The sequence below is a fragment of the Lathamus discolor genome, chromosome 2 (assembly GCF_037157495.1).
Source record: "Lathamus discolor isolate bLatDis1 chromosome 2, bLatDis1.hap1, whole genome shotgun sequence".
Lineage (NCBI taxonomy): Eukaryota > Metazoa > Chordata > Aves > Psittaciformes > Psittacidae > Lathamus > Lathamus discolor.
Window position 1 is genome coordinate 98,335,188 of NC_088885.1, and position 27,371 is coordinate 98,362,558.

The 27,371-nt window shown below is 38.6% G+C and overlaps 1 protein-coding gene across 3 annotated transcripts in view; it reads right to left on the reverse strand.

The window, feature by feature from the left end:
• Positions 1 to 27,371, reverse strand: part of CARMIL1 (capping protein regulator and myosin 1 linker 1) — a 205,774-nt gene that overhangs the window by 83,111 nt on the left and 95,292 nt on the right. For all 3 annotated transcript variants that reach the window (XM_065667848.1, XM_065667849.1, XM_065667850.1), the window contains 9 exons: positions 24,827 to 24,902; positions 22,146 to 22,234; positions 17,600 to 17,694; positions 13,319 to 13,405; positions 10,216 to 10,319; positions 8,213 to 8,290; positions 8,021 to 8,097; positions 6,990 to 7,094; positions 2,225 to 2,294 (listed from right to left, as the gene is read on the reverse strand). In XM_065667848.1, coding sequence (XP_065523920.1) covers positions 2,225 to 2,294; positions 6,990 to 7,094; positions 8,021 to 8,097; positions 8,213 to 8,290; positions 10,216 to 10,319; positions 13,319 to 13,405; positions 17,600 to 17,694; positions 22,146 to 22,234; positions 24,827 to 24,902 — 781 coding nt within the window. The remainder of the gene's footprint in view (positions 1 to 2,224; positions 2,295 to 6,989; positions 7,095 to 8,020; positions 8,098 to 8,212; positions 8,291 to 10,215; positions 10,320 to 13,318; positions 13,406 to 17,599; positions 17,695 to 22,145; positions 22,235 to 24,826; positions 24,903 to 27,371) is intronic.

Here is a 27,371-nt window from a genome sequence, read left to right on the forward strand (position 1 = left end):
TCTTATTCAGAGAAAATGAAGAACCACCCTTCAACAATTCTAAATGCCAAGCATGTTCAAAGCTTTGAGGTACCAATATAGGAAGGGCAAACAAAGCTGCTTACTGATTTAACAATTAAGGTAAAGCATGGAAGGTACTTACACAGTGACCAAGCTAAGGGAAGCAGAAGGGAAGAGAGTGCAATATATCAGTGCTGAGCAGGTAGAAATAAAAATGTAATTTTCATAGTAAAAATAATTAAAACCAAACGAATAAGCAATATAAAATGATTAAGCTTGGAGTTAATATATCAGAAAATTATGGGAGCAAATGAAAAGTGGTGGGAGAGGGAAGGAACATAAGATTTATCCTTCCATAATTAAATACAAGCTTGCCCAATGTAGGAAAGAGGAGAGCAAAGCTGAAGCACCAGCTCTCTAGCCTCCTAACAGTGTGTGTTTGCAGGAACCAGGCGTAGTGCAGGTCAGAGCTTCCCACAGCTTTGTTTCTGGGTGCAGATTACCCTGCCCAGCTCCCAGAGGGCCAAGGAGAGGTGGAACAGGACCCTGTGGGGCTGGGCCCCCTGAGAGTACTCCCAGCTGCTGGCACATCAAGACTCCTGATGGTGGAAGCATAACTTCTTCTTTCCAAAGCACATGAGAATGGATAAAGCTCAGGGATGTGAAAAAAATGTTAAGGGAAAGATCTAAGGAAGTGCTGTCAGTTTGAGCAGACCAGCTATGGGAACACAACACCATGAGCTGGGCACAATTTCTTCCTTTCCGTCATCAGAGACAGACATGACCATACGTGCTTTGGTGTCCGACAAAGCTAATCACCCCTCAAAGGACTCTTCCACGTCCCACCCTGGAGGTTATATAATGAAAGAATAATGTTTTTACTCCTGTCAGCCCTTGATAATTTACATGCTAATTTATACCCTCATTATTTACATTTGTGTTTTATTGATTCAGTCTTTTAAGGTTATGATTACAGGATTTTATTTTTGTTACTTAATTACTCCTCCCTTTTCCTTCCTCTCTCTGAAAGAAAAATTATCATCCCTCTGATCTCTCCACTCCGAAGTCAGAAGCATGTGTACTTGACCTGAATGCTTTTCTATTTGGAATTTACATGTAGCGCTCTTCAAAGTAATACAATTTTCAAAATAGTATAAAGTATCAAAACAAGCTATGAAATGCATTCACAATGACTTGTTCTTTCTTCATAAGGAACTCTGTGCACATTCCAAAAAGCAATCCACCTCAAACCTAAGGCAAGGATTACTGCACCGCAACACATTCATCAAATTACATGTTTTCTACTTAAAGGGAAAACACTGCGCTTGAAAGGTGCTTCCAGAACAATTAATACTCAGGTGATGGACTTGGAAAGATTTGCCTAAGAAGTGAGAGGCTTTCTTTGCAGCTTAAAAAGAAAAAGTTGGCTACTCAGCCAGGGGGCCTGAGCCTAAGCTGGTTCATGTTGCTTTTGGCAAAAGTCCCCACAGTTCTCTATGTAACTTTGCCTCACTAACTTCCCAGGGTCATGGCTGATCTTTTGTCTTAAGCTGCAGCCACACAGGCATCGTCCTGCAAAAGTATGGACAATCCTGAGAATTAAAGTGCACAGCAAAGGACAGTGAAGCAAGAGGAAACAAGATAAAGCAAATCAAGTTGCAACAATTGTTTTTCTTTATTCTTCAACTATTTAAAGCCATTTGCACAGTGCCTCTTGTGTTAATGGAATATTTCAATCAACTTTTACCAAAGCTCCCTATTCGCCTGAATTGATTTATTGATTAGGAAAGCAGAGGTTCTCCCAGGGTTAAAAACCAAACCTGCAAAAGATGAAGCATGTCTCTGGTTTTAAAGGAAAACAAGCGTACCACGGACATGGCTTCAGGGCTTCCTGTGAGCCATTCAAATTTGGACACATTGGAAAGTCCTGCAGCAGGGTCCTGTGTAATCACAGCACCAACAGCAGAAGCCGCCAAGTAGCAAACAGCACGCTGGATCAGTATCTAGAGCAGCTACACTGCAAGGAGGGTTTCGCCAATCTGGTGCAGGTGCTTTGAACCTCTGGGATCATTATTAAGGATGCTGTAACACAGAGCAGCAGTTTTACCATAACTGCTTCTCTGAGTTCTACCTTTCCCACAACTTTTGACTGCAGAGGATTTCACGAGAACTCTAATTACACATTACTGCATCTTTTGAACACATCCTGATAAATATTCCTTACCTCACAGCTACTGAGATCTAAAGACACCTCCTTCAGATTGTGATTGCAAGCCAGGCCTAACAAAAGCGCTCTGAAAAAGATCAATTTTAGAACCATTTAAAAGAAAAAAAAAAGAAAAGCAGCTTTACATCATCATCCACAAGGTCACAGGTTAATATAACTGTAATGCAAAGAACCATTTCAAGACAAAAATCACAATAGCTCACCAATTAAATGACAATGGCAACACAAACCTGCCACACTTTGAACATTCCAGCAGCTTCAAAAACTGCAGGGATGCAAGGCTAATAAAGAAACTGTATAGCTAATGCTACGTCAACATTTAATAACATTCATCAGAGATGAGTTTTGCTCCAACATTTGCTTTCAAAGAGCATCAAGTGATTACAAAACGAGTGCTCCATTGTGCAACCACACTAGCCCTCTGATTTTACAGAAATTCAGGGGAAGATGGCATTTTTAATATATGCAAGATTCTGTGCAGACTGCCATTTCATCCAGGCACAGTGCCTGTAACACTCAAACACTGGATCGTATTCAAGTATCACACAATTCTCCAGTTCTGCAATCCAATAAATATTTACAGATTTCAGAATGATGCACCCAGACAATGATATCCTTTGTCTTTAGGCATAATGGCAGACAAGGGTAGCAACAACTGATCATGATTTTCATAAATCCACACTTAAAGCTTTACAGAAGCTTGTTTCCACATATAAAAGTTCGTGTTAATATCACATTTGTATTACTGCTGTCAAATCAGAAAGAACAACAGTATGTGTCTTAGAAGGAGCAAACACAATCTGTGTATACCTTCTAGTATCTTTACAATAGATGCTGCTTTGAATTAATAATTGAACAAAGAAACCGAAGGACTTCTTTCCCAAACTTAATTTCAGCCAAAACCAATCCAATAGAATCCAAACTACCGATGCGTGGAATAAAAAAACCAATCCACTTTGTTGAGCCATTCGTCTACACGCTTGCTATGCAAGTAGAGTGTAAAAGCCACATTTAAAATGTGTGTGCCCCAGGAAGATTTTTCACTTAAACCTATAGATATCTGCCCTGAAGGTATGAATACTAATCAGACCTTCACTGTTAACAAAAGCAAGTATCTCGTGCTCATTTACTTCTTAAGCTACCAATGTACAGACTTCGAAACAGACGTGAAAGCTCTGCAACAGCTTTTACAAATTTTTAGCTGATCCTGGCTTGTATTTCCTTCCCAAACATGTTTTTATTCAAAGTTAGTCTGGCTGATGATAACTTTGCAAAGAACTTCCTAAACATTTTGAGGTAACATAAAAAATAGAGTGCAACGATAAAAAAAAAAAAAAGCAGATTAAAAGAGACCCAGTGCTGCTTCAAATGTACTTTCTTCACAGGAAGAGGGTTGTTTTAAATTCTTAACCTCCTCTTTCCTACAAACTCATCCTAAGAAAATCTCATGATTTCTCAACTCTTTGTCATGAAAAATCACCAGCATCCAAAGGCACTGAAGGCAGACATAATTGTACTTAGCCCACTATGTTTAAATCACACAAGGCAATAAATACATGGAAAGGTCTTGTCAACTGTGCTAGATGCAGAATCCAAGAATTGGCCTTGTAATTAGCATTTGCATGAGAAGCATATCAGAAACTTGCCTTGTTATAGCACTGACAGATCAAAATATAATTTTTGGCAATGTCTGTAAATGAACTAAAACATCAAAATACACTTGAACAAGGAGAAGTATAAATTGCTTCACTCAGTTAAAAAAAAAAAAGGAAAAAAAAAAGAGCAAGCTGTGATGGAACATTAACTATACTATGTGTAAGAACCAGAAGCACCTTTTGCCCACCCACTATGTGGCATCTGCACAGTACAGCTTTATTAGCAAATCTCTTCCCTGAAAGGCTTGACTTATATTAACAGGAACATCACTATACAAGTAAGTTCATCTCCTTTGCTGACTGCACTCATTAACCAGTGTTTTTAAATTCCTAATAGCATATGCAATTAAACACACCACAACTGTTGATCTAAAGGAAGTTGATAAGAAAGGAATCAACTAACAATCAGGGGAATATGTGAAGGGTAGGTGTCAGGATGATGGAGCTAGGCTTTTTTCAGTGATATCCAGTGATAGGACAAGGGGCAATGGGTGTAAACTGGAACATAGGAAGTTCCACGTTAACATCAGGAAGAACTTCTTTACTGTAAGAGTGACAGAGCACTGGAACAGGTTGCCCAGGGGGGTTGTGGAGTCTCCTACACTGGAGATATTCAAGGCCCGCCTGGACAAGTTCCTGTGTGATGTACTGTAGGTTACCCTGCTCTTGCAGGGGGGTTGGACTAGATGATCTTTTTAGGTCCCTTCCAACCCTTGGGATTCTGTGATTCTGTGATTCTGTGAATTTGGAAATCAGGGCCAGGTATCTGCATTTTATCTGTTTCTTTTCTGTAGGCAGGTTTGATCTTGAATCACGCATGTAACTCAGTGACCTCTGGTTCATGGACATAAACTCAGAAACTTCTTTGTGACAGGGCAGTTCCAAAGGCCAATGTTGTCTAAAGGATTTTGACATACACTGATGAAAGATGCCAGAGAAGAATTATTATCATACACTATGTCATTTTTATTTTTCCTTCTAGGAGATCATCCCTCATGTGCTATTACAATCTTGGCAATGACAAATAAGTCTGTCTGAAAAAAAGGTGTTTCCATTTTCTTGTCTTCAACAAATCCTACAATCTTGATTGTTCCATAGAAGTTTTGTAATTTTTTACAGTTAAGACCAAAAGGCTAAACACCTACCCCAGGATATAGCACATCATCAGTCGTTTTAACATCAGATTAACTTCCACAGGATGCTTTTGAAGTGTATTAGTCAAGCCACACAGGGTGTGAGAAGGAAAGCAAGATAAACTGCCGATCACAGTTCTCTCTGCTGTTGTGAAATACACTCAGCTCAGACTGAAGAAAAAACTCAGGTCAGAGAAAGCACATCAAGGAAACTAACAGAAAATATTAAGAGCTCTGACCTATCTCCCAGGCAGAGGGGAACATAAAACGAAAGCAGCCCATGACAGAACGCCAGCCAGCTGAGAGCAGCATGGACACTCTGCCACCCCTTGTGGCCAGCTGGAGTTTGGACACTCCTCACACCTCAGGAGATACTCAACATGCCAAGAAGAAGAGCTAAATATAAACCTTAGTGTTTGGGGCTTCTCTCCTTTCCTAATCTGCGTAGATATAGTCAGTGTCTCACAGCTTTCTTTTTCTCCTGTAGCACTGATAGGACTGTCTTGTGTATATTGTGTATATTTTCCATTCTTCTGCTTCATTAAACATAGCTCCCTGCTGCCCTTCACCACAGAATCAATAGCCCTAAAATAATCAGATTCAACCAGTGTGTTTCTCAATAACCACCTTCTGTTTGAAAAGACTTCTGTCTGAAGTACAACACCTTCCTAATCCTAGCAAAGCAAGACAGCAACCAAGAGCAAACAGATCAGTGAAAGACCAGAGGTAAAGTGATAGGCTCCTGCAGCTGAACATTGATTTCAATTCAGTGCATCTTACTTAAGCATCATATTGTACTATCCTCTCCAAAGTCTAACTGCACTAAGAAAAAATATTCCAAAACAATGTATACTACTCTTTTCTGTGTGGCACTTGCTGCTTTTCTCTCCCTTAGCTTCCCCCTGATTGTATCAACAACTTTTCATCCAGTGCTTCCTAACTATTCGTTATATCCTGCATCTCTAATTTTGCTATCAACAACCTTGCTGAGCTACTGCCCACTTCCCTTCCCTGTTCTCCCTCAGGAGGCAGGCTCCCAACCATGCAAATATATATACATACACATATATATCTGTATCTGTGTCCAGATTAGGATTTTGGAGGTGTGTTCCCTGAAATAGTTAATGAACACGTCTAGATGTCTACTATGGATAGAATTATGTACGTTTTAATGCCTATTAGTTAGCAAACTGACACAGTGGAAAGAGTCCTTTAATATAGCCCAATAAACACAAAGGTTCTGTCAGACTCATTGAATGACATACCTACATTAGACCTATTTATCTAGATCTACCTTGACTTTAAAACATACCTTTACATTTCATATCTGGAAAGTTCAACGCAGTTCAAAACTGTGCATGTCCCAGGAAGGGTGACACAATGCTTCACAATTTCCCTTAGCCTGCAAGAGGCTGTAAGAAGACTTTCTCTCAAGTACCCAACCCACATCACCAGAACCTTTTAGCTACAGGATGTATGACATACAGCAAAGAGACACATTGCACTTAGCACTCCTAGAAGCTGCTGCCATTGTCTCTCCCTACAAAAAGAGGGCAGACCTCTGTGCAATAGGTCTCTTCTCCCAAGCAACGCAACAGGTTCAGTTTCATAATGGCTGTTGCAATACTGCAGCCTCAAAGGAATGGCACTTGCACAAGTACATAATCCCATTTTCCGTGAAGCAAACAGTTCTGTTTGTAAGCCACAAAGCAAGAAATATATCACAAAAAAAATGCTGATGGAAGCTAAACTGCTGTGACATTTCCAGAATGAAATATGATTAATACTCTCAACTGTGAGATGGAAATAACATTTTCTGAATGCATCATCATTATGAAACTCAGACAACGTATCAATAATGTACAATGGAAGGAAAAAAGGCAAAATCCTTTCCTTTTCATTTTTAGTACAAGCCACTCACATAAAACCAATGAAAACTAGGTTTCAAGCAACAGGAGAAAATGAAACTCTTACTTTAGAGGCTCAGGAGGGAGTTTAGTCCCCGAAAGATTAATCTGCATCAAAGCAAGTGAGCTGCTGAAAAACTGCTTGAAGGAGGGAGGGACTTCTTTTCCTTTTCTGTAAATAAACAAATTTATTAAGACATAGCATCTAGACACTCCTTATTCCAATAAACAGTGAATGCAAACCATCAGAATTATAATGATCTTTTACGTGTTTAATTTGCTCTACCTTAAACAGCTCTGTAATCAGGGGATCTCAATTAGCTTAGAGTTATAATGTCATCAAAATGTTGATTCAACAAACCTCAGCACTGCATTGCTGCACAGAAGACATTATTATCTAGCTTCTCTTTGATGAACTACAAAATGAAAAATGATCATTTAGGTCTGGTTAATTGTGGAAATACTTGAACCTTATGAGCAGAAGATCAAGTAGGACATGACAAAGACCCTGAAATTGCCTGTTCACCACAGGAAATAATTACTCAATGCTGGTGTAGCTTACCCCCAATTAGGTATCATCGCTGATATAGACCCAAGACACTGATTTGAAGAAAATGGAAGCTAATGTTATTTCCTACAGTGCGAGTATTCTAAAGTCAGTGTTGAGTCTCAAAGACTTTCAAAGCGACTTCCTCACAGAAGAGGACAAAAAAGGAAAAATGCATTTGTAAACATCATCTAATCCTGAAAAACTCAAAACCAACGTCAACCCAAATTTAAAGAGGAATCAGCTTGGTCAGACTTCAAAGCCTGGTGTTAATGCCTCTTAGAGACAGAAGATACATACAGACTTTCCACTGCATCAATATCACAAAAAACGTATTAGGCAAGGTCATGCTGGCAAAGAGCAGGAAGGGAAAGAAAGTATTTTGCTTGGAAAAAATAATACCTATTTCATGAGCACTAGGACTTCTAAGACTTTTATAATGTCTTTTTAAAGTCTTAGGTTTCTTCTTGGAAATAAAAGTGCAAGATGAGAGCAAGAAATGATAAAACAAAATATTGCAGGAGTTGAGAGTAATGATATTTAAACTGTACCTGTGAGAAAAGAGAGTTCTAGAGAGGCTAAGGACAGCTAGATGCTGAAGACATCCCCGAAGGAGGGCTCCACACACCTGGTTTAAAACAAAGAAAGCTGACTTTACTTCATATTAACCAAAAACGTGTCCGGGGATAGAAGGTGGGGAGTGTGCCCTTGGTATTTGAATCTCCAAGAAAAAATGTCTTTACCATATCTAGCGCACACTCCGTGTTGGACAAATCCAGATGAACAAGGGCATTTGGTTGGGCCAAAAAATTGTACAGGCTCTGTAATTAATAGAGGGAAAAAAAAAATCCATGTTAATTTTGATACGATGACACCAATTACTGGATCCCTACTTCTCATTAGGTTTTAGGCTTTTATTATAAAATCAGTCTACAAGAGCTGTCTCTGAAATTCTTTTCACCTAATCAGCCAAACTCATTTTACTTTTGAAGGCTATTATTTTTTAAAATAACAGGGGAAATATTGGTGCTCAGACTACATTTAACAAACATTACTTTAAACGCACAAGTCTTGAGTTGCCTTGCAATTCACTTTCACAAATGATGATTAATTCAGTTAAGAAATACCTTGCAGTGTCACTCAGATGGCTATTATACTTCAGAAAGGCTAATTGGTTTGTAAATTTAAACCAGCCCCTTGAAGCATGAGGGAGCAACTAATTTGCATCTGAAGCCCATGGTTATTTCTTAGTATCAGCAGTGCATTAAAGGTTTAAGAGAGAATACAGTACAGGTAATAAGATTTTAATATGATGGTTTCAGTACTGCATAAGGTATGTCAAGTAAATGGTAGTGTATTTAAAACTTCTCACTATAGCTTTATTTTGGGCTTTTTTTAGCCCTAGAGAACAACACAGAAAGATAAAAGTATGACCCAATTCACAGAAGCGAGGAATGCTCAACTCCACATGAAAACCAGCCAAACAGAGCATGTTCAACATTTCTAAAATAGATCCATCTTTCTGAAATCTAGGTCATTTAGCCCCTATACCTACAGTGCAACAAAGGTCCCTGCTTTAAAAATCCCTGTGCTTTGCTAAGGTTTATTTTAACTGCTATATAACAGGATTTCCTTACTCCAGTTGGAAAACTGTTCCACAGATTAAGAGATCTCAGTATTAATAACCCTTTTCTTTGAACCATATCTCTCTCTCAGACAGGCTAAGAAAAGCCACACTTTTTGTATTTATGTCCCTTAAAATACTGTAGGTAGATATCAGGTTTCTTTAAGCATTGCCTACCAAAATTGTGCATTTTACTTTACTTTTTGGTTCTACATTATTTGCTATGCTAGTCTCTCAAAGAATATTCACTGTCTTTATGTACATTTAACTAGTTGTTTGCTACCTTTTAAATCCTCTTGTCCCACTGAAGTTCTCCTGTCTTAAAAGACTAATTCTTTGAATATACTGATGAACCTGAAACCTGTAAGGTTTGTGAAAAAGTCAGTCATGTCTGAGTGCACTTTAAATGGTAAGATTGGGTGACTACTGTTGCATATTTTAGATGCTCAGTACTTAAATAATTGAAAGCCTGACACATACACACAACTTCTGATGTGAGAGAAATATGGATTTAACAGTCAAAAAGTGAATACATACAAATTGAGAACTAAGTGGATTCTGTTATGGAGAAAATAGAGCTGCACCTCTATGGCAACTGACAAACTGAACAAAGGAATTAAGAAAATAGTTACATTCTTCAAATCATAAGCTTCAACAGCATGTGTCAACCGGGTGCACAGATTTATTTACACAAACAAACACTGAGAACAGGAAATTCTTTTCAAGTCCAAAGAAATAATTTGTTTCCAACCTGCCAATGAAAAATTTTGAATACACATCACTAAAAAGAAGGTGAGGGTTTTTTAATTTGCTCGCTTTCAAACAGAACCTGGGGAGCAGGGTAAGCCCACTGAAACAAGTGACACACTTGCAGCTTCCTCATTTATCAGAGAAGCCAAGGTTGAAAGCATGAACTACAACTAGGTGGATTTGTTTAGCTGCGTGGGACAAATGAATTCTCTTACTCTACAGAGAGAAGTAGAGATCAAAATGTTATTTTTTATCCCTACTAGAACTGTACTGAAATAAAGGCAAAAAAGGAGCTAAACTAAATGGCTTTGCCTTTCTCTTAACAATTAAAACATCCATTCATTAACTCTCAAATGAGAAGAATGTGCTTACCGAGAGATCATCACCACGGAGCGCGTTCCCTGAGAGATCAAGATAGACAAGCGTGCTTGCAATCTGCGAGTTGGCACTCAGTGACTGGGAAAGGCTGTTCACCCCTGCCAAAAAAGAAAAGCCTGTCAGTACTCAACTTAGTTGCCCAGACCCTGCAAGTGCAGTTTCAGTGAACACAGGCTTACATAAATGTTTAATGACCTCCTGTTACCATCAGTGTGCTGCAGCAGGGGAATACAGATCACCAGGCAGATATGAGACTCTTCCCTGCTACAACATACGCAGCTTCGAACAGACCATGCTCAACCAGCTGCCCTGATGAAGCCACAGTGTGTTACAGGTCCCAGATCCAGAGAAAAAATCTTTTTGCCAAGCCTAGAGTGGCTTTAACAGTGTGATCCCATTTTGAAACAGATTTTTAAAATAGAGTTTACTCCCTAATGTTCAGTTAGTGTCTTCCTGCAAACAATATTATTTAGATAAAAGTAGCTGTTGCAGTAGATGAAAGTATCAGTGAAAGACATTAACAATTATAATTGCGAAAACTTCAAAAGCAACTGACGAGACCTAGAAATTGAAATATTTCAGCTAATGTATTTGCCCGTAATTTCAGAAAAAGTTAATTAAAATATCAACAGATGCATAAAGACTCTCAGCTCCTGATCAAAACAAATACATATTTCTTAACATTAAAATTAAAAGCTCATATTGAGAACAAATCAGTCAGAGCATTCCTTCTCTGAAATTCTTCAGCTTTTCCAAATACAAGTTAGGACGCAGCTATTTCTAACTCTTTCAAATCTAGCTTAACGTAATGTCCTGTTAACAATTCAGAATGTGCTATCAAGAATCAGTTATGGGAATTCAGGAGCAGCGTCTGAGTTTGGGGGAGAAGAAGAGCTATCAAACAATCCATAGCGTTGCCGCTTGTTTCATGTTCAGAAAGGGCCAACTGCTCAGAATTAGGCATATCAGTGAAGGTAAATAAGGTGAATTATTTTTTTAATTAGCCTTTGGCTTGGGCTCAGAAAAGCAAGCCCTATCTTTGAGTGAGTATATTAGAATTTTCCATTTAACCACAGTCTTCAAATCAATACATTTCTGTTTGAACTTCACCCACCTCATGCTATACTCTAATAGTAATCTCACTTTCATTCGCAGACAATCTTTTATGCTCTTTTACTGCTCTCAGGAGGCTCAAAGTGTTAATAGCTCTCAGGAACTTTGAGACACAATGTTTGAAGAAAGATCAGCTGGGAAGTCGCCACCTGAACTTCACTTCTCAACCTTAGAAACTTACCTCAAAGAGAAAGTTCTTTTAACTTTCAAAAAGTCAAAAAGTAATGAGGGATTGTACAGAATTTCTGAAACTGAAAAGCTCAAAATAAAAAACAATAAAATATATTAAAAGAGAAAAAGAAAGTCTAAGGAAAAAAATTAACCCATGCACCTTGGAGTCTGCTGAATCCAATATCCAAGGTCTCCTTCAGAGTTCCCCTATAGGAAGCATTACAAATTCAAAAATAGCCTCACAAGTTAAAACCAATTCAGTGCTGTCTTCTTAAGTTAAAGGACAACTGGCTAAGATAAGACAGTTTTGCAGACAAACGAAGATGTGAAGCTGAGTTTTTTCAGGTGAAAAAGGTTACAGAGAATAGAGAATAAGAATTCCAGTTGTAAGACGCTGCATATACTTTTCTAAGGAATACTGAGGTGCTGCCATGGGACAATATTCAAGGTGACATGTTATTCTCTGGAGAATAGACAGTTATTGCAATGTAGTCTGGTCTAGGATTCACATGAGGTATTAGACATACTGGGAAATATTTTCAGCTTTTGTTTCAAGGTCATCTTTTAAAAGTGTTAAAAACCTTCCAGATTCTTTTCATAATCTCAGCATTCATTTTTACTGACAACAGTTTTGTGGATGAACTTCACCAAGCTGGTGATTTATTCTTTACAAAGAAGTGTAGCTAGAGTGTTCTCTGACTCAACAATCTCAAAGCACTTGCTGAAATAATTCAGATCACATGAAGAAAAGAACAGGATGAATGAACATAGCAGAACTGCATGACTTTCTGTCAAATTCATGAACATCTAACATCAAGAGTACGTGTAAGGTTAGCCAAGATTTTTAATCAACTGTTTGTCACTAAAAATGAAGTTAACAGTGGAAAAATACAACCCCAGAGTTTAATAGTCTTTTTAATGACAATCATGATTGAACAGTTTCTGTTTATAGTTTACTGTTTACTTCAGCATAACGACAGCTACAGACACATTAAAAAAACCCAGCAAAAAACCCTTCTCTCCCCCAGCTTAACCTTCTCTTCCCCTTAAAGCTTAGGTGAAGAGACAATCTGCACTTCACAGAGCAGTAACTCAAAGGATAAAAGAGCATGGCTACTACTATCTGTTATCAACTAATGTCCTTCATAGACCTTAATTCATATTTTCCAGGTCATCAACAACTGCAAAAAAGCTGAAATAATGTCAGTGCATTTTTTCTAACACTCACGTTCTATTCAGGAGACCCTGGGTTTATGCAGCCTGCTTGAGAGCTGGCTGCATCTATTATTTGTAAAACAGCGATGCAAAAAATTGTGAAAGCTTCTGACTTGTGTTTCAGGACTGTTACTGCTTTTAAAATATACATTGCAATTATGGTATCAAGTCAGAAATTTGCAAGTTACAAAACAAAGAAATCTTTACTCAGAACAAACCACTTAACAGCCACTGTCACAACACATGTTTTCATCAAATAATTGCATGCAAAACATTTGGAAAACTCCCTACACGTTTCTGCTTCAGACATCTTTTTGAAGCATATATGAAACATATCATTTACGCCAAGTCTAAATTCAATCTTTCTTGAACAATACAGGTTCAAGCCCAAAGCTTACAGAAGTGAGTAAGAAGGGACATAGAACCCAACCCACAGTTCAGCAACCCAGGACTGCAAAAAAGCATCAGTGCCATTGGGAATACATATATAAATCTTTTACAGATTCAATTACTTTTTAATCTGGTAACATGAGGTATTATTACATTGGAAGCCTGAAACCTTTAGAACAGAATAAAGAAGCATAGTTATAAAACATACCTTTAGGTGACAAGGAGGTTTTAGATAAATTTAAATGCTTCAGTCCCTTCGGAAGTTTGGCAAACTGGATGCTCAAAGACGATACACCTGTTGGGGGAGCAAGGAGAAATGGACATTTTTAGGTCAACTGTGTAATTTCAGGTTTTCACAGTAATCACACCAGTGCAAACGGCACTGGTGGAACTACAGGACTGCACTCATTGGGGATGGAAAGAAGCAAAATGACCCTATCTTTTATGACCATAAATCTTTGAAATGATTGATGTAGTCAAGATAAGTTCTTTGCTAAACACTGAACAAACAGGAAATCTTCCTGTTAATGATCAGTGAGTCACCTTGATTAATGACTATATAATACACACACACTTTGGAAAAGCAGTCAAAGGGCAGATACTACACATGTCAAGCAGTCAGCACTTAAGAAATCTGGAAGCTTTTTATGACTCAGGAAAAAAAAAAACAAACAAACCCCAACATAAAAAAAACAACAACAAAATAAAACCCAGCAACAGTACTTCACACGAAACTTCAAACTATTTCTATTATCTTTCAAAAGGAAGGGCTGTCGAGGCAAGAGAGACATGCACATTAGTGAACACTGCCCTCTTTTTCTAAGGTAAACCCTGAGAACCTCAAATGTCCACTGAACCATAATAGCCACTTAATTCCCAGCCAGGATACAGGCTTGAAAATGAGTATGATCCCAAACAGTAAAAATCCACTAAGATGCAGACACAGACTGGATTACCGCAGTACATATCCAACAAAAGAAAAAAAAAAAACACGACCCAACACTTTTCGTCAAAGCCATTTCTCACAGTATCCAAGTTCCACACTCCATAAATTTAATTCTTCCATTTAAGCAAAAGATTGAAATTTGATTAAGAGGGCACCTCCTAAATAACAATGGAACTAATCTTGAAATATTTATTAGAGGAATAAATCAAGAGAGAAACTCCAGGCTTAACCTGAGGTGTGAAATATAGTTCTCCACAGAAACTCTGAGAGAAGAGAGAAAGAGGGTAAAGATTCAAAACACAGTAAATGCAAAAGCTGGCACCCTTCTCCACAGATGCAGACATGAAACAGTCCACTAGTATATCATACACATACGTTTACTCTGCTTACATCATTTTTTAACTATGACTGATAAAGAAAGAGTAGCTACCTTGCAGGTAGTGGTGTTTAATGCTCTCTGTAAAAACATGCCATGTATGCTGGTGATAGGTACAACATCCACGCAGCTCAAGATAACATACTGTATTTTATTCATATTGCCAAAATATGAGACCCATGAATGTGTTGGCATCATTTATTGAAAAGCACAATGGTAACCAGATGTCTTCAGCAACTTTAAGCAAGAACAAATCAAGTCATATTAACAGATTTTCTTTCATAGCTCTACTATTAAAATAAAATCTGTTTAGTTCCTCACAAAATAGAAGGCTCAATCTACGTTAAAGTGGCCTCAGAGTTTACAATCTGTTGTGGACCGTCCATATTTCTTAAGATGAGTTAGTCACAATGTATGCTTTCAAAATGAATGTAGAGTTATGCTGGCAAAAGAGGAGAAAAAGGAGTACAATCAGGATCACTAACAATATTTTTTGTTGCGAAGGCTTCTGAGTAACACATGCAGCAAATAATTTTACCTCTCCATCTTAGTATTCTTGTTTAGCTAACAATTTGCATACCACTTACCACTCTAGCCAAACAGAACAATTTTAACATCTTACCAGCACTGGGGGTTAAGGATCCACCCAGTTCTAAGATGCAGGAATGAGGTGCATAAAAGAAGAAGTACTTCTGGTCACTCAGGCCTTTAAACACTCTTTAAGCACCCATTTTTTGCTAATCTCATAATACGGATGAGACCTCTAATGCCAGAAGTAGAGTTAACTGCATCAGGGTGCACACAGTTCTGAATTTGAGTATTTCTAAGCTTCAGAATGTTTGTTTTGCATTAGTTTTAACAAAATACGAGATTAAATCCTGATCCTAGTAGAGCCAAAAGCAGAACGCCCATTGCTTTAGCATGGCTAGATTTTAAAGCCAAGACTGATAAACTTTCCAAGTGTCAGTCTCACAAATACTGACAGTACCATAAAGGGAAGCCAAACACACATTAAAAGACTGGTCTCAGTGTAAACTACTTCATATAAACACTGTTTTGTATCTGAACTGAAGCCAGATCTTATGCCTTATGCATTTCCCCTGTTACTGGAATAATGACAGTTGCATTAATGTAATAATATAAAGTCTTTACTTATTTGCACTCAATAATACACAATAGCTTAGGGTGTTTTTTTGTTCAAACAAGGCACAAAGATGTATTTTTCTCCATAATTCACACAACTGTGTTATTTCCCTTATAACTGAAAATAATACAGCAGAACTTCCAGTTCCTGCAGGTGATTTTTCAAGAGAGATTTTAGGAAATACTAATGTTTACATGAATCTCCATTATGCCAGCTTTCACTTGTGAAATGCTTGCTCCCCTTCAGATCTAATAAAGTCAAATCTACCTTGCACTCAGTGAATATCAGATCACAGGACACGTAAATCTTTCTTAAACTGAAAAGCTGAAATATTTGCACATTGCAATTATAGTTAATTTCTTTTTAAGTACTCATATAATTTACCTAATTCCCTAAAGAAAAGGTCAAATCTTAATTGCATATGTGATGAGAGACTGAGATAATGAGAAAAAAACCTCACATTACTAATTTCTCCAAGTTGTAGTTGCTGCCATTTCATTGTACATATGTGGTATGTGAATACTACAGAACAGTTAGAATATATTGAATCTATAAGTTTGCTGCAAAGTAAGTACCCACACTGATATGTTTAAAAAAAATCCCTCTGCACCATACAATGTCTGTCCAATATTTGGTTATTTGTTTTGCTTTCAAGATAAAGGTGAGTTCCTTTTAGAAAAAGCTTTCCTATAACATGATCTAAATTCTGCTTTTGAAGAAGTGCACCAACAGCATAACAGCCTTTTTCCAGCTTACAACAGAAATTCTTGTACAATGCATTTAGGCCTATGGCACACTGTAATAATGATGTTCCTCAGGAAATCATTTGCTTTCATGGGATACAGATTCCTAAGGAGGACAAGAGGTAATCAGCAGGCAAGCCGTGATCAGAAGAGTTAAAGCAAACCATGTGAACAACTGTAAATAAAAGAATACTCTGAATAGGTAAAAAGAAAACAACCAAAAATATTTTCATACTTGTTTCTAGTCAAGAAGAAAAGAGGTACAAAAGAGGAAAGGAAGAAAATCCCTTTCCATCTTTTCTTGCTGGTTCAGTGTGGAAAAAAGGAGAGATACACAACCCTGTGTTGACAACATTCTGAGTCACCCAGGTTGCAATCAAAATGAGCAGTTTTTCTGTTTTGAATCATGACAGCAAAAAGACTGGAAAATTTCCTCAAACCAAATAAATGAAGAAAAGGTTTTGTACAAAATTTTTGTTTTGTCTTCTGGCCCAAAAGACGCACATGAAAGTCTGATCCCAGAACACTGTGTCCCTGGAATGCATTAAGTGAAGCAAACAGGAATCTCACATGGGCAGCACTGAAGGGTCAACTTCAGACTCAAAGAACGTAACCTTGTGCCTCTTGGGTGAAAAGAGAGTAGACAAGGGAGGCGAATGATTTGATTTCAGTACATATCATGCCTAGTGGTGTCCTATCTAAGAAGGGCTGTGCTGTTCAGCTTGATTTTATATCTCGTGGCATGGGCACTTTGTTCCATGAGCACACCAGCTACACCAGTATTACTGAGCACTGCAAACGGGCAACACACTGCGCAACTCAAAGCCAAAAAAAGGAATAGTTTTAATACTGAAAATAAATATGGAATTATGGCTGAAATAAAAACACAAAACCATTAGGAAAATATAATTCAAGCAACAAGGCTGCCTCATGCTTAATCTTTCAGCTGATTACACCGCCTTTTAAAATGCACACCACTTTAGTCCTAAACAGTTACTGCGTTTTATCTTCCTTTAAAAGAAAACTCTCTGAAAATGTAATGAAATCTAATGAAATCCATGGTTGGCTTAAGACATTTCAATATTTCTCAACAAGCTACTGGATATGTATAAACCAAAGAAGAACAGCGATTCTCAGCCATTTGTGAACAACAGATATTTACAATAGCATTACACACAGAACAATAACCTATTATCCAAGCACAGCTGAATAGAGCAGCAGTAATCCTCCTAGTATATTTGTAGAAAGAAGAAAAAAAAGAAAGGTTACAGTTACAATACCTCTATCTTCAAGTGGGTTGCTAGCAAGGTTGATCGTATGGAGTCCTGAGTTGGGATTATGGGCTAGAGCACTGGCTAGTTTCTGTGCAAAATCTCTGCAAGAAAATAAAACAGAGGGAGAAGGAATCTTGTTATCTCCTCTATCAACAGCTCATTCAGAGGCATAAAAGCATCAAGGGATTACTAGCCAGAAGTGGCCTATCCTACTGCAGAGCAGTAACTGATTCTTCACAGTTTTAAACAATGCTTATCTGGCTAATTTGCTATCTTTCAAAGTGGGTTGTTGTATTATTTACTTATTCAGCGACCTAAGAGACTGAGGGCACTCAATCAAAGCTCAATCTGCTTTTGATAGAGATCTGAAGATATGAAATAGGAATTACACAGAAAACCTGAAAACTCCTGCACATCTTTCATCTCCTCCATGGAGTGACTCACGCATGAGTGAGATACATACATCAGCTTGCATATTACTACCTCCTTCACTTACAAGCTAACCCCCTCACTTGCAGCAGCTCTACCAGGTCACTCAGGCAGGCTTTGCAACATGTCCAGAAGGTCAACAAACAAGGAGCATTTATGACCTTGTAAAACAGCAGGAATAGCTCTCTCAAAGAACAGAAGCACACAGATGAATTGGCATTTGCTTGCTTCTTTTTACAGTGAGAAGCATCCAAGTATATAACTGGCCAACCACCGCCCTAGTAACGGGTCCCAGGAGGCTATGGTATGTCAGTTCTAGATGTTCACAACAGCCAGGCCAGGTAGCACAAATAGCTTTGAATTAACTTTAACCAACTATGGTAGGGCTGTAGTAGCATGACCTATATCTGTTCAAAATCCACTTGAGAGGCAAGGGAACACTGCCCTGTCTGAGAGTGTTTTGCTGCAGCTGGACTACCCCTATCCACAGCACTAAGTTCAAGGCTAGTTTGTGTTTTCTTACACAACCACACTGTCAGACTCTGGTGGAGACGTGTTCCTTGCACTTAGTCAGAAGGCTGTTGGCTGTAAGGAGCTCCAAGACAAATCCTCAAACCTGTCCTTGTTATCAATAGAGAAGCTTTCATGTATTAGAGGACTAGCTTTACTGTGGTTTTTCATTAAAATGAGACTATAATTTCAATGGTTTTGCTTCACCTAAATTAGACATGGCAGAAGAAATCAAAAACATGCCTTGAGCTTTCTTCTCTCTGCCTTGAAGTGCATTATCTTACCTCCTGTAGCCTAGTAGTGGAGAGCTACTGGCTACATTGCCAGGAGAGTAGTAATTCAACACCATCCTCTTTCCTCAGGACAGATCCTGCCTACCATAAAATCAGTAGATTAGTCTGTGTGCTGAGAACTGCAGTGGGGGTAGCATTCTCTTCCAGTATCTGGAAAAGAGCAGGGACTGGACAGCAATAGCCGCAATAACTTTCAGTTATCTGTTGTTGCAAGATGTACTTGCGTACAGAGATGTTCCAGGCAAGTTTAATTTCCCTTTGAAACCCCATGTCGTTAAACAGACTCCTGGGGCTAGAACAGGTTCCAGCGCTGCAAATGCATGATGGGCTGCCTTTAGGAAAAGTGTATTCTTTTCCTAAAATACAAGCAGCATGTGAATACACTCAACAAAAAGAAATTCTGGGCTTGAATCTCTGCTACCTCACAGGCCTCAGGGTGTCCTGCTTTGCTACCAGCTGCTGCCACAGAAGACTGCATATCTCCTGTAGGTTCTCGGATACATGTGCCAACATTCTGTGGATACCCTCCAGCATTTCAAATGGCACTAGATGCCTGTGCTTAGGCAACTGAACAAAGCTCCATATGTCCAGCCAAGAAAAATGAGGTTTTGAGTTTAAAAAAAAAAAGCAAAACACCACAAACAAACAAAACCCTGCTCTTCATGAGGAGTTTCCACCTCTTCCTTTGTCCCTAACAGATTCTTGCCATTACAGTATCCTGCCTACACCTCTAGACTTGTTTGCAAACTGCTCCAGTTTCTGCCAACAATGTAAGCAGGATGACCAGAACTTTTTGGACAACTGAGATGGAATTCACTCTGTATGCACTGCACAGCCACGCTTGCCTAGACTAAGGACATTCAGACTTGGAGATGAAGTTCAAAAAACGATTCAAACTGTACGTATGGCAGGCAAGGATATATCATCAGGCATAAGAACACCACAGACCCATAAATCTCAGAAAAATAAAAGGAGTTCTCAAAATCTGTCTAGATAATATCCCTGTAACACAAAAAGAGAGGACATGTGTGGAAGGAACTACCACTGTTAGGTCTAAGGACATTCAGAGCCCATCCAGCAGGGGAAGATGAGATACAATATCACTGTCAAAGGCTTTCTGGGTACCACCAGCACCAGGCACCTCTGCTTTTTTCCTCTCTGTGGGAGCTGGCCACTCCCTTTAGAACAGGCCTGCAGAGAACAGTGCAGAAGGTGGTAGGGACATCCTGCCTGCCAGCTTTCAGAGGGTGTGTAAGAACAGCAAACAGATCCATTTTCACCAGCTTCTGCAAACAGGCCTTTGCAGATTGAAGAGTCTGTCTTGCAGTTTCATGGAAATTAATACTGGTTATCACATATTGTCCCATTCGTCTAAAACACCTCAGGGGATGTAACTCTTAAGCTCATCTGTTCAGGTCATCCTGAATGATTTTCCTTTCCCTGAAATATTGTTATCATCTACCTCAGTTAACGTACTTAACCAAAACATTAGTGTTTGATACACACATTAAAGCCATCCAACATAATCTAGACTGCACCCTTTACATCTGATAAAGAAACAGCAATGGAGACAGAACTTTCAAGAACATCTAAACTGTCACAAATCTCATCAGACAGGAGGGTTCACTTGACACCATTTTCCCCTACAGCAAGTCCACACTTCCCTAGTCCTGCGTCCTTACAACTGCTACCGCACAATAGTTTTCCATCTCATCAGCTGGGAGGATGACAAGTGTTTATGGGGCCATGGCCCAAACCAAGTCACAGAAATGAGAGGCTTGAGGTAGGAGAGAATGGAATCATCTGAAACTGACTCTACTGCAGGAGGAAATATGCTTTTGCATCTGCTCAGGTTATTTCTCAAAACATTACTCTGGATAGTTCTTTCTTAACCTTCGTTTGGCATTCTGTCACAGCTCATTAAAAATGACTGGTCTGTAAAATATGCACAGGAAGATGCCCAGTAACAACAGTATTTCCTCTTAGCAAGCAGATATGATAAATGCCAAACCTGACAAATACATCCTTGACAAAAAACAGGCAGACAATGCTGATCAGAGCGGATACACACCAAGGCAAAATGCCAAACACTGTGCATGTAGACAGAGACACGAAAACCAAAGTCACAGGTTGATTATCTGTCAAGTCCTGTTAAAACTGAAACCAGTTAATCCAACTTTGACAAATTAAGGTAGGCAATGTGTAAAGATAGTCAATGTATATTTTAATATTAATGATTATCACTCAATTTCATGGCACATACTGCAAGAAAAACAGGATTAAAATCAGGTGTGTTTGAATGACAGCTATTAAAGGCAGTGCTCTAGTGATCAGAAAGCTTGGGCGTAATTCCAAACCTGACCTAAAATTTCTTGTGTTATTTAGATAATTTTCTGTTACAGGTATTTTAATGCAAAAACCCATCTTAAAAAGGAAAAGAAGACTGAAACAGTAGAAGAGCAGACAATGTAAAGCACACCAAATATTTTCCCTGCACTTGTTTTCCTTCCTCAGTTGTAATTTAGTATAGCGTTCTGCTTTGCCCATCTTTCCTCTGCTTTTTAACATAAAAAAAATCAATTAGTGCTATAGTTTTTCTTGTGTACATGGTCTTGGAGGATACTCTTAACACTAAACCAGGATACAAATACTTCCAATTGGGCTAGTCTGTAACTTGAAATTTCCTTCTATTGCATGTGAAGGGAAAAAAAAGCAAGCACCTAGTAACTACAACTTACTGTATTTAAAACACATGCAAGGTTTAAATTCTATGCCTTACTTATAGGTATCTTTCTAGTAAGGCTCTGGCAAAACATTAAAACTTACTTATATACTTTCTTGCTTCTTTAAAAAACTTGCTCATGTAGAAGTCCTGTTACATTTGAGCAGACTGCAACCCAGGGTAAGATAAGAACAGCTCTCTTGGTAATGAAACAATTTGTTGCAAGATGCGATAATGCACTTTCTTAACACTATTTTAAATGATAAGTGATAAAAAGGTGCTCCTACTTCTCCTGGCAATCTCATTTGGAAAGTAACAGTGTGAGCTGATTGAGGGTTTATGCTCTTATCCAATCCATTTTGCTCCGCTTAACCCAACTCTCCAGGCAGAATCTTAAAAAACATCAGTTTAAGGGGATTTCTTAGACATAGGAACCTCTGGAAAACCTGATAAAAAGCTTTGTGACTACAGGCTTCTCAGAACAAGGTAGGCATCAAGCACAAGCTTTTTTAATGCTTACTCTAGCTAACACACATCACACGTCCCTTTTACTGGGAGTAAACAGTAACTAATGCAACATTTCAAAGGAATTACTTACGTTCTAAGCCCGGCATTCTCTAATACCAGTTCTTCCAATCGATTGGACCTACTCACCACTCGCAGTATCTGCTCACAGACATCAGTGGACTGCCACAGAAAAGACAGAACAGCGTTAAAGAACACAAACATGGAACAGGTGGTTATTGAGTTATAAGCTGTACATCATAGTGGGATCCAGGACACAGCCATCATCTTACACTACATAAATAGTAAGCAAATATACCAGAAACATCCAAAAGAGAGTTAGGTAGCAACAGAGGACTTCTGCAAAAGACTCAGAGAAGCAAGAGGCAGACTGAAAGCAAGGCATTTATGAATCAGGCCACCTAAACATCAGGGCAAGACTTTTTTAATGACAGTAAAAAAACCAAGCCCTGTGATTCAGAAAAAAAAAACCACTCAATTCTTAAAGAAATCTTGTTCATATACATGATAATTCTTCAAAAAAAAAAAAAAAGTGGTGACTAGTGCAAAGAATAATAAAGCCTAACCAGGAACGCTAACTAAACACAATCCCCTCCCCAAAAAACTTCAAAAGCAGAAGCAGTGTACCTGCAGGTCCTCCAAAGACTGCTATGGACTAGTGCTTAAGGGCCAGTGTATTTCAGTATGAATTCCCCCAGCCTACAGAGGAGTAAATTCTCATAATCTTACTGTTGTTGGATTCTACAGTTTGCATGGACATTCGCAAGTACCATTAACCAAACACAATAACAAAACTGTTTGTTAGCTGTGCTCATTCAAACAGATAAAACTTTAATGATCCAAAAGCCATACAGTGAATTCTACACCTCAGTATCTTCAATTATGTTTTCTTTCACTTCTGGATTTGACTATTTTTTACACGTTTATGTGATGTCCAAAGATGGATTTCAGTCATGATCATGAAGTGCTGAAACTATTCCGTTATCTGCCTTTAAAAACAACAATGTGAAAACCATACCTGGGACATCCATGTCTCTAATGAGCTGAATTTTCTAGTTTGGTGGGGTTTTGGTGATTTGGGGTTTTTTTTTTAGTTGTTGTTGGTTGGTTGGTTTTGTTTGTTTGGTTTTTTTTTTTCCTTTTAAGCTAATTGAATCTCCTAAAAAGAAAAAAAAAAAAAACCCTGCTCTCCCCCACACATAAAATCTTATTTATCTTTTACACAGTAAAGGTGACAATTTTTTCCTGAAAACTGTCAACTTACTCATCTTCCCAATTCTATCACTGACTTCCATAGTTTAATAATTCAGCATATTATCACAATGCTTCCAGAGCAGTGTGATTGCTAGTGGAAAGTTTCATGCATGTACTATAAAAACACTAAACTATAAAAAGATGGGTACCATCTATCAATGTCAGAGCGGGACTCATGAAACACAATGCATCAAATAGCCTCTAGATACGTCTGACCTCATACTGACTCTCAGCACTGTTCCGACAGCACAGATTTACTGTCCTACAATTCATGTTTTCCTGTTGGTTTTGACTGAAAATGGAATGTGTGGAAGATTTTTTTTTTAAAGGAACTGATGCATTTTCAAGATTGACAAAGTTATTTGTTTTCCACAGAAAAGTTGCTAAACGCAAAAAGACTTTTGCTCAGAAATACCTCAGACAGATAATGTGGCCAGTTCTTGTTCTAAGCAAACTACGCTAGCCACTTTAACTAAACTAAGCAAACTGTCTCATTTTGTTGAGGCCCAAACTGATTAACTGCATTGTATTTTTTAATAATGCTGATTTTAACAGTGAGCTACAAGATTAAAAATAACCCATTTCATTCTGCGCATAACTTTGACTAAGATGTCCTAGCAAGAAAGTTTATTGCCTTCTTCTGCCAAGAATCACATAAGCTAGTTTCTACTGAATTTCCATGGAAAATGATAGCTTAGGAATGCAATAAGAGCACTTTCAGATCAATAAAACTGCACCAATTTAAACAAGATGAGACTCAACCTCCATTATTAAGGAGAAGAGCTTCTGGATGCAAGTGTGAAAGCAACTCCTCAAACCAGTGAGTTTACCTGTGACTATAAACTTGCAAGTTTAGAAGAAATAGTATATTTTGAAATATTAAAATGTCAAATAATTACTGAATTTCTTGGCCTTTTCTTCAGTTGTCCAACTTGTTTAGATTTTCTTTCAGAAAGAAAACTGATGTGGAAGAATGTCAATGTCACACATCACTACATACTTGTTACTACACAGTGTTAGCTTAGGACAATGGGGAGAAAAAAAATCATCAGGTCGCAATGAAAATTATGAGGAAAACCCTGCTTTATATGCAAAGAAAAAAAAAACACAATCCTGACACTATATTTCCACCTCCAAGAAGTAGCAGATGCTTTGTTGCTTTAAAGTCAGTTTTTTATTTAGTCACCCAATACTGTTTGGGGCAGCTAGCAACACACCTAATGAAGTAGTTTTATGGGCTACTGTTATCGCCCAATGAAGCTTTGAAACTTTATTCACTTGAAGTTTTGACAAGACCTACCTCTTGACAGTGTTTCTACAGTATGAATTAACTCTCCAGCCATTTATATATTCCTGATATCATTAAGGGGGAAAACAAAAATTCAACAGATTACCCAGTTTACTTGCCTAAAAAAGCTCACTTTGAAAAATGTAACAGCATCCTCTAAAATACAGCACAGCTTGATAGGAGCAAGTATACTGTTTCAATTTGTTACTTACTAATTTCAGATCCTTGGAGGACAGCTTTGTAAACCACTGATTATACTCCAGAGCAGCAACTATAGGTATTAAGTCTCTAGAAAAAGAAAAACACTTTTACACACATTTCATATAACTGTCTTTGCTCATTTGAAACAACCTTTTAAGTGTCCTTCCATATCTAATTCCCCATGCTTTTGCAATACAAAGTACCATCCCCATTACAGAAAGGTCAGCATTCTAAAAATTGAGCATCACCAGCAGCTGCATGTCTTTTTGGTATTTTAATACAAATTTTTGACTGTCCAACTGACATCCATTCTAGCATGAATTTTTAAATCAGGAATTTGTCTGGGCTGCCATTCCTACTCATAGCATTACTTTTTCTTCAGCCTGTGACATATTTTAGCTTCTTAATCACCTCTAATTATAATTTAGCATGACGTTAAAAAGCTTTTTGGCAGTGTGATGATTTAATATAATTCCATGACTGAATGCTTCCAGAGAACACCTCCTTGTCTCATTGCTATAGTTAAATTCCCCCAGGAAGCAGGAGACCTGCAAAAGAATAATGCGACTTTCAGCCCTCCTTAATTGTAAGAGGGATTTCACAAATGAAATTCTAAATTATTCCCGTTTTCTTCATTCCAAGCCTCTTAATGCGATCTGCTCTCCCTCTGTTAAGTTTCTGCAATAACAGACGTTGACAAATGTCATGTCTGTAGACTACCCCCCAGCTGAATCATCCATCAGGCCCTAGCACACCATTTAGCAGCACAGCACTTGGATCATTTTGATGCAATATTAAATACATATACACACCTACACTGGGACTTAACAGCTACTTAGAAAGCTTTTGTCTTTATAATGAAACAAAGAGCTGTAATATACATGAACTTATCAGACCAGCAAAACAGTGTCAATCCAAGCCTCAGTTTTTACAGGGAGAAATTTAAAAGTATTGGCCAGTCCTACCCCCCTGCCCAGCTTCTCATTCAGGATATAGGCAGGCAGGCACAGATCTGCAGTAAACATGCATCATCCTTCTTCCATCTTCTTTTCTTTCTTCCTCTCCTTCAATTTTTCCTCTACAAACCCTCAGACACTTCAGGATGGCTGTTAAACATGTAGGAAAGCCAGGAGACAAGGCAACATCATATGGACAAGCCTTCAGCAGGCTATATTGGGAAATGCGGTTGCTAGATTTGGAAGTGCAAGCCCATCACTAAGGTAACGGTACGAAGGTGCAGCATTTTGCAGCAAGACTGTAGCCCACCAACTGAGAAGCTCATGCAAATAGACTGTTTTCACACTCCTGCGGAGGAACTAGTGTGTGGTGCCCTTCAAGGATTAAGACTGTTTCCCATCTTGCTCACAGCACACATCAAGTGTCATGGTGAATTCATTTCCACTGGCACCCTAGAGTCTTAGCAGCTTCATGAAGTGTATAGATTTATTTCTGTCCACCATGAAGGTTTTGTTCCTACACACATACACTTCATTTCCATGTAAAGCAGTAACTGACTAGTGAAATGTCAGGAGCGAAAAATAACAACCACAGAAGCATTTTCCCAGCATTTTCCTTGGGCAGACAGGAACCTTGCTATGGAGTACAGAATGTCCACACACAGAGGTTTGTCTTCCTTTGCCTTGCCCTGGCACGATCAGTAAGAAGATAATGAATTAGTACCTTTGATGTCACTCTTGCCAGTGCCCTTGGCTTGACAGAGCAATGAACATAAGGCATAATGCTTTCAGGTGTAATTTTGGTTTACCCACACAGTGGTGACCAGCCCGCCACAGCTAGCAGTAAATGCTGCAAGGCAAACATTGGACAGGCTGATGGTACCACTTTCACACTGGTGGAGCAGAGCTGTTAATGCTGTGGACCACCAACCCCAAAAGAGGCAGAAGGTACCACCAGCGGTATTTCAGCCATCAGCAGCAGTCTAGTTCCTCCAAAGGAACAGGACATGGATAGGGGAACACTGGCTCCAAGTGTTTACACAATCAGGGAGTTGATAAGCCAGCTAGGAGGGCTGTTAAGAGCTAAATAACTTCTAGGCAGGAGAGTGGCTGCAGGCAGAACTTGCCTGAGGCGTTCCTTTCTCCTCTCTTCTCCCCAGGCCTGGGAGGGAAATGCTAAAGGGCAGGGGGTTCTCAGGCTTAGCTGGAAAACCATCATACTTTCAAGAAGTTAAAGAAACATCGCTGCCGCAGGACAGGAATATTTTAAAACAAATCAATGCAGCTGATTTGCAAATTCTCATTTTTAAATAGTTTAGTCTTCTGCAGTATTCAAGGCTTGGCTGTTCAAACACTAGACAAGCACAGATACTGGCACCCTTCAGTAACACCAACTGCTAGCTTCCCCCCTGTCACCTCCTTCCCCACATGCCTGAAGACAGAGAAACCCCTGCCCATTTCTGCAAAAGCCTTACTGTCTAGAAACTCTGCTTTATCAGACACTACCATCTGATACATAGTTTAGGTTTTTTCCTATTTTGTTCAAATTTCTGAAGGTGCTTTTGACCAGTGAGTGCTCATTAGGAGTTTACCTCTACTT